Raw genomic sequence first — 8,587 nt, 5'->3', positions numbered from 1 at the left:
CATATAACTTATAACGTCTTGGGAGAGTTGTCATTCGTCAAGTCAACATCAATATACATTTAAAAATTAATAAATAAGAATTTATCAAAAATGAAAGATATGAACATTAAACTGTTCAACAACAAAAACGAATGATGTGGTTTTATTTTCTGTTATAAAAATAAAAATACTATAAATCAATCAAACTTTTAGAAGTATTAAGAATATTCATTTTTTGTACATATTATTTTTTGTTTGAAAAATAACCAATAGTTGCGAGCATCCGGCTTTTTCTAGCATCCCCTTATTTCCCCCTACTGTATTCACAAAATATAAACTCAAATTATTCCCGACAATCAAAGTCAAATACGTTTAATATTACTTCAGTATTTTGCGATTAGGATGTAATTTTCCAATGTATTCCTCTTTATTTAAGTAAAAAGAGGCTTATTAACACAGAAGGGGTTTGACCCTTTCGGCAATAAAATAGTTTTATGACGTGTCAACCAAAAAAGTTATAATCATGTTTTTAAAAATTTCGAACCATGTTGTAAATAAAATAAACTTCGTTGTTAATAACATTTGATATTTGAAATTAAAATAATTATTTTTATTTTTAATTAAATTAAAAGTTCAATACAAACAAATATCAAATTTTTGTTTGTATGAATTGTTAATTTATTCATAAGTAAACAATGATAAATATCATTGTTTACTTATTTTTATTATACAATTTATTGAAACTTAAGACAAAAGTAAATTGTCTGAAAATCCAAAATTATTTGAGTATATTTAATAAATTATTAAATATTGGTAGTTTATAATGTGCATTATATTACATTAACTAAAATTGGAAAAACTACAATTAAATCCCTCTTAGAACAGATCATTTTAAAAACAAAAGCTTTATTAACAAACGAAATGTAGTGTTAAGACGAAATGTTTGAAAAATTACTGATGGGTTTAATGTTATATAATTGGATCAATAAACGCATTTTCATCTAAAAATCAATTGTAATAAAAATTGTGACAATTCGGGATTTGTTTTATTCTTTGGACATTGAGACAAGAATCATGGAGAATTTAGATTGTTAAAAATACAAAACTTTTGTTTGTATTAAATCCCTCTTTCTAAAACATTGAATTTATATTGTGACATAAACATTTTAAAATAATGAATAAAAAGACTATATTAAAATTAAAACAATTGTTATTATTTTTGAGATATTTAAATGTTTTTGAACTTCAATTTTCATTAAAATGGCGAATATTGTGCTTGACAAATACAAACTTGTGAATACACAAGATCCAGAACGTGCTTACACTTATTTAAATTTTGCAAATCAGATTTTTGAGCAGAAGAGGGCTGACATCCAAAGTGCTGGTAAAGAAGCAGATGTTGAAAAAGTGAAAGAAGACGCAACAGCATTATATCACACCATTTGCGTGAAAAAAGCTGTTCAAGTATTGAAGGGTGGAAGTCCTAAATACAAAACACTTAAAGATGCTATGGCGGCAAACAACTGGCAATATTATCGGATTTATATTGGGATGGTCAAGAACGATTTCACAAAAGAGTTGGTCAGAGAAGAAAATGTCACTGTTGTTTCTTTAATAGATGAAATTATTAAAGATAGTCCAGACCTCGAAGAGTTCATCAAATTTTACACTGAAACCAATCACGAAGAAGTCATAGAAAACTTAAAGAAAGAAGAAGCATTCAATAACGAAGAAAAGAAACAAATAAATTTACTCAACCAAATGAAAAATATTTATTCATATGATGGCTTTGCAAAACAACTTGAAACATTTAAAACGACGTGTGAAGAGATGAGTGAAGAATATGAGAAGAGAAATATTTCTCATGATGAAGATATCAAAAACGCTGAAATTAAATTGAGACAATTCGCAGTCGAAAGTGTGTTTAAGACTCAATTTGCGTGTTTAAAATCCAATTTGACAAATCATTTACAAAGAGCTAAAAATAAACTAACTGGTCTTGAAACAAGTCAAAAAAATCTTGAACTGAGCATGAACAAAGTTATTATAAAATCATTACCGGAGTCTTCGTTTATGGGTATGAAAGACGAACTTTTACAACTCAAACCCGAGGCTCAGATTATTTTTGATATGTATGATGAAATGATGGGCGGAAGCACTCCTATTATTCAAGAAGTAAAGAAAGTGGAACAAAAAGTCCAAACACCAGCTACCACCCAAAAAGTTGTTCCAAAAGTCGAGCCACCAAAAGTAAAACAAACTGTAACTCCAAAAATTGAGCCACAGAAAACAACTCCACAAAGTGTTCCAAAAGATGAAGCACCAAAAGTGAGTGAAGAATTCGACACAAAAAGAATTGCTAAGGACTTTGTTGCTCAACTTGAGAAAAGTCGGTTTGTTGACGAGTCAAAGAATCTTGAGAAATTCAAAGTTGCAAGAAATTTGAATATGTTTGTTTCGACTTATTTCAAAGTCGAAAGGATGTTACTTGGATTTACTGTAGCTGAACCAAACTTTTGTGCACTGGAACTCAAAAGTGAGATAACTGACATCAAACCAGCTTTCTCTGAGTATTTTGAATACTTTGAAAACATGAGTATTGTCGATGAAATAAACGAAATACAAAGTTATTCAGAAGCAAAAGCAACTGAAGATGTTTTGAAAAAGAGTAAAGACCAAGTCTTGATGTCAAGAGACTTTTTGACTGCAATGGAAAAGGTCAAATTGTTCAATCAAGAGATTTTGAAGGACAATGGCAAAATGTCCAAATTCAACATGACTGTGAAAACAGAGGAAATTGAAACGAAGTTGAAAAATCTGTTTTTGGATGAATTTGTTCAGCAAATAACAGGAAGTTATTTCACAAATTTCACAAATGTTCTGAAAAGGGGTGATAATGCAGAGGTGCTAAAAATCAGTGGAGATGTCGATGAAATTTTCAACAAACGACGTGTTGATGGATATGAAGAGAATGCGTTGATGCTGAGGAATGAAATTGAAAATTACAAAAAGGAGACAAAAACAACATTCAGAAATTTTGATGAAATCAAAACGAAATCAAAGGAGATGCTTGGATACTGTGGAATGCCAAAAACTGAAATCCACGATGACAATTACAATTTGGGGCTTTACAAAAAGGAATTTGACTTTTCAAAATATGTTGAAAAGCAAATAGAAAGCAGCGACACAATAGGCAAAATCAAACCAAACTTTGTTTATCGAAATACACAAAAGAAGTTCGTTGAGAAGTCCAAGTTAAAAGATTACATAAAAATTGTTCAAATTTGTGACAAATTGTGGAATTTATCGGGAAATGTTGTAACGTTTAATCAAAACTTGAATATTTTAAAAGAGAGTTATGAAAGCCAAAAAGAATATTTTGAAACGATTGACAGAGTAAAAGAAGTTGAATTTATGATCAAGCAAATGGACGATATTTTGGAGATTCAAATTGTGATGAAGATGTTTGACAAGATGAAAAACATTAAATCGTTAGCTACCAATTTGGAGACTTACACCAGAAATGGGCAATCACAATACATTGAAAAGATCAACACGGATATGAGAAATGCATTGAGCCAACAAGTGATATTGGAAAAAACACCAGAAGATTACAAAGAGACAATTCTGAAGTATTCGTCATGTTGGGAGCTGTTATTTAACACAAAGAGTGACGACGAAATCCAACAACTCAAAGAAAACATCGAAGATACAAAAGCTATTGAAAAGATCAAAAGCACTGTCAAAAACACGATGCAACGATTGAAAGGGAATTTCAGTATCGACGTCATCAAAGATGGAATTGCCAAACTCGACGAAACAACAGAAAACGAGAATGAATTATTACAGAAATTTGACTTGAATTTTGAGAGTGAGAGAAAAACACTTGAACAGTCTATAACTGGTGTTATAATAAGAAATTGCCAAAAAACACTCATTGATGAAATTAGGAAATATTTCTTAAAGTTACAACCAAAGAACACAAAGGATTCGTATGTCCCAAGCATCACCATCAATTACATCAAAGAACTTTTAATGCAAAATTTGACGTTCTCTGAAAGTCCAAATGAAAACGACACAAAAATACTTGCTGCTGCAAAAGCCATTGGTGACATCTTTTGTACTGAGATTTCTGGAGTTCCAAGTGCGATAGCCAACAGCTATGAGAAAATAGTCACTCAGAACGCACAGCTGTATTTACTTTTCGAGTTTGTAGAGTTGTACAGAAGTTCAAAAAGAATTGTAATAAATGGTACTTTGATAACAAACAACGAGAATGACACACCAAACACATTTGATGAAATACTTGATTCGTTGTATTCAAAAGAAATGTTCATTTACATCACTGAAAGCGAGAGCGGCGTTCTTTCGTATATCAAACTGAACGAAATGAAAAGAATTTTGGAGAACAACACAGACATCTTGAAAGAGAAGGGCGTCTTTTCTCAACTTGAACAAATGGTTGCAACGTGTGAAGAAAAAGTGAAGAAGAATATATCCAAAGTACTCTGTGAGTGGTATCTGGTGTTTGTGGGACAGCCAATTAAACAAGCAGAAGCAGCCAAATTTGCTTTTGACTCGTCCAAATTCACAGAAAAACTGAATGAAGCCAAAGAGAATATGAACGGTCAAGTGAATGGAGTCGATGGTCTGTATTTCGTCGATTATTTGGATGAAATGAAAAACACCAACAGTAGTGTGTGTGAAATAGCTCAATTGTATGATGATAACGTTAAAAATGAGGGGGGTCATACCATATTAGTCAAGAATAGAGAAAAAGCAAATGATAATAACAAATTGTATGGAGCTTATATTACTAATATTGAAAACAGTTTACACTCCAATCCGGTGAAAGCAAGAGAATATTACTTAGAAGCCCAGAAGATATACACTCAAAACAAAAAGTTGTTTGATGAAGCCGAATACTTTTATGAAAGTGATTTGGTGGAACTGGACAAAACAATAGAAGAAGCTTGTTTCAGTCTTATTGTATCAAAAGCTGAATATGCAAGTGAATGGATGTATACTTTTAATGATGAAGTTGCACAAGAATGTGAAAGTAAAAAGGTTAGAATTGGTTTTAAAAATGTCACTGAGACGCTTGCACTAATAGAGAATGAAACGTATTATCCATTCAGTTGCAATACTTTGAGAGACAGACTTGTTCAAACAAATCCAAAGTATGAAGAAGTTTTTAATTTTGTCGAAACAACACAACCACAACTCGACGCTATTTGCGAAAGACTTGACTCAATCAATTTAAAAAAGAAAATTGAAAGAGACCGACTTAAGAAAGAAAAAAGAGAAAAAGAAGAAGCTGAAGAAGCCGAAAGACAATTAATGGCAATGAAAGTACTTGAAAAAAATAATGAAGGTTTATATTTGGAAAACTTGGCCAATTTCCTTGAAAGAGAATTTTCACATGAAAGTCCTTCGTTCATTCATCCATATTCGAAAATAGCAGTTATAGTGAAACAAGCATATCTCTTCACTAAAACGTTTGTATCAGTCGACAACAAAGATATTCTGCGTATAAAAAGTCTTTATGAGAACATCAACAAAATAACTCTTGAAAACAATTTTAGCTTCGATGAAATCATTTTGTTGTTGGGAGCTGAAAGTGCGACGTATTATTCTGAAAATCGATACAGTGATCAACATGATATTTTTAATAATACTATTCATAAGACTAAATTTGAGAAAATTATTAAATTGCTTGAAAACAACAAACGAGACACGAAGGAATTGAAGAAGAAATTCATGTTGGCAAGAAGCAAAGACAAAAAGCCTGAAGAAATTGAAAAGGAAAACGCACTTATGGATTACAGAGAAATTAATTTCCAAAGTCATTTCAAAAATTATTTCACAGAAGACAACGAAGATGAAAATCCTGAGATGGTCACTTTGATGAAAAAGTACTTCAACTTCTGCTACAATGGAAATTACACATTCACTGATAAAAACATTGAAATTGTTAATCATCTGAAAAAGGACTTTTTAGAAAAGTTGGAGACCGTCTTTGGCTTACAAGAGGAGGGTTACTACGATGAAGCCAAAAATTCACTGAAAGATGCGTTGATCGCAAAGATCAATTTGGTCGAATTTTTGGATTTTGAAAATATAACGAATGATGATGAAAAGTTATTTAAAACATCTGAATTTATATTGAAAATGAAGAAGATTTTATATTCGCTTGGAGTTGCGTTTGAGTTCTTTGACTTAAAATACAGTGACCTCCCAAAAGTTCTCCAAGATGAAATCAAACTGTACAATTCAGTGATGATGATCAAGGCGTGCAGTGTAGTTCAATATGTCAAATTTATGAATACTCTTGACAACGTCCATCAAGTGTATTTGAATTACAACAACAACTTGGTACTCAAACTGCAATCAGTCATACGAACATTGGCAACACAAGATTACGATATTACACACGACCCAATAGTCACTGAATATGTCAGACAGTCAATGACTGAAACTGTTGTGGATAAGAACAACTTAGTGTTGTATGAAAGTGAGTCAAAGTACACTGAAAACATGTTGAATATGTACAAGCCGATATTATCAGATGGAGTCTCTCTAACATCGTCGAAAAACAAATTGTTCACGTTGAATGCTGTCTCACAATTTTTGCTCTCCAATTACGCGTTCTTTGATGAGGTCACCGAATTTAGTCGCAATGTAAATGCAACACTATTGAACAAAGAGAACTTCGGCTTCATTCCAAACATTTTCAATTTAATCACATCAACTGTAGCAATCGTTAACAGAACACCACAAAGCGATGTGTCATTCATTAAATCTTATAATTATTCGTATAAATACAAATCACACTTCACAGAAGAAATTGAAAGTTTAGAAAAAATGGAAGAGAAGATGTCATACAACTACAGAGTTTTACTTATTAACACAAACTATTCAATAGTCAATTATTTGTTATGCAAAAATTGGAGTAGTCAATATGAGTACAACATCTTAATGATTAACACAGAAACAGATGGGTACTCCAAACCAAATTTTGATTTCAAAGCGAATGATGACTATGTTAATGAAACACATATGAAATGGATTTTTGACAACTTTGGTATGAACTCAAACAAACGAAATTATGAAATACAATTGAAAAGTTGTGTGAATGCAATTTCTGGTATTATCTCATTTGCTGGATACCAACTTGACAGACCAAAAGTATTCCCATCACTCAACTATTTTGGAGCAGCTGTTCCTATATGCAAATACACTGAGCATCTTTCAACACATGAAGTTGAGAATAAAATCAATTCTTCTGTGTTCGTTGAAACATTTAAAGATCACTTAAATTGGTTATTAACACAAAAGAATTTGTATGAGCAAAACAGTATCATGTCTAATGCTATTTTTGATTTACTTAAGACACGAGTGACTAAATGTTTTGAAGAAATTTGTTTGCCCCCACTTAATATATTAAAGACCAATTATGAAAAGAAAAGATATGACCAATTTGTTGGGATATATGCAGACTGTGTTACATTAAGTGGCAATGATGAATCTTTCGAGGTGACTAAAACACCAAGCGGATTTGAAGTGAAGGCGAAACTTCCTGGAAATGCCATTGGAAATCATTTGACGTTCAAGTACATTTTCAACAAAATGTATGATAAAATGAATCTTGTTTTCGACCACGGAAAATGTGTGAAGAATGAGAACAATGTGTTTGTGTGGACTTATAAAGACTATAAAGCATTTGATCATACCGAAGAACTAAATCATCAATTCGATCAAAAGGACATTAACCTCCCAAAAGACTTAATTGTCATGATATCTTATATTGGTAAGATGGAAATACATTACCCTCTTATTGAACAAAAAGTCCAAGATGATATCAACAATGAAAGAATGATGGAAGAGAATGATAGAATTAGAGAAATGCAAAGAAGAGATACTGAAAGGCTTTTGTGGGAACACAAAATAAGGTTTTACTAATCAAAACAATAAATCAGTTTCTATTTGATTTTTAATTGATTTTATTTTATTGAATAATATAATACCTATTTGACTATAGAATTTATTTATATTATAACATTATTAACAAATAACTATACTTTAATAAAAAACAAATTGACCAATCCACGTGGATGGACCACAAGAGTTCAAGTGATTGGCCATTTTGATTTTGAAAGCCAGTGATGGGTATATAAGGCACACTGAATTGCAACACGACAATGAGTTGTGGGTGTGAGAAGAAGTGCAAATGTGAAGGCAGTGAAGCGATCACGTGGGTGCTGCTGCCAAGATGGGAAGTGCTGCTGTGACTTCAAATGCAAATGTGGTGCTGAAGGGAAGTGTGAGTACTGCTGTTGCTGCAAAGAGGGAAAGTGCCAATGCAAGACATTTGCAACTGGGATGACCATCACCTGTGAGTGCTGCTGTGAGGGATGCAAATGCACATGTGAGTGCAAATGTGGAGAGAAGAAGGTGTGCCAATGCCAGAAAGAAGCATCAAGTGGGTGCTATTGTGGAAAGACATGCTAAGTCACTCTTTTCATGTTTATTTGTTTGAAGTGTTGTTTGTATAATTGTTGAATAATAAGATAAAAAAATAATAAATGAAAGGATGTCTGAATTCTAA

General features: G+C 31.9%; 1 protein-coding gene across 1 annotated transcript; it reads left to right on the top strand.

Annotated features, from left to right (window-relative positions):
- Positions 1 to 1,239: 1,239 nt before the first annotated feature.
- EIN_146410 (protein MLP1, putative) lies at positions 1,240 to 8,490 on the top strand (the record flags this gene model as incomplete). The annotated part of the gene is made up of 2 exons (XM_004254360.1): positions 1,240 to 7,931; positions 8,205 to 8,490. The coding sequence occupies 2 exons, from the start codon at positions 1,240 to 1,242 to the stop codon at positions 8,488 to 8,490; spliced, it is 6,978 nt and encodes a 2,325-aa protein (XP_004254408.1).
- Positions 8,491 to 8,587: the final 97 nt, after the last annotated feature.

Source organism: Entamoeba invadens (assembly GCF_000330505.1).
Source record: "Entamoeba invadens IP1 unplaced genomic scaffold scaff_1105074725361, whole genome shotgun sequence".
In the NCBI taxonomy this organism is placed as follows: Eukaryota; Evosea; order Mastigamoebida; family Endamoebidae; genus Entamoeba; species Entamoeba invadens.
The sequence above is the reverse complement of the archived record's forward strand: the minus strand, read 5'-3'. Positions and strand labels throughout refer to the sequence as shown.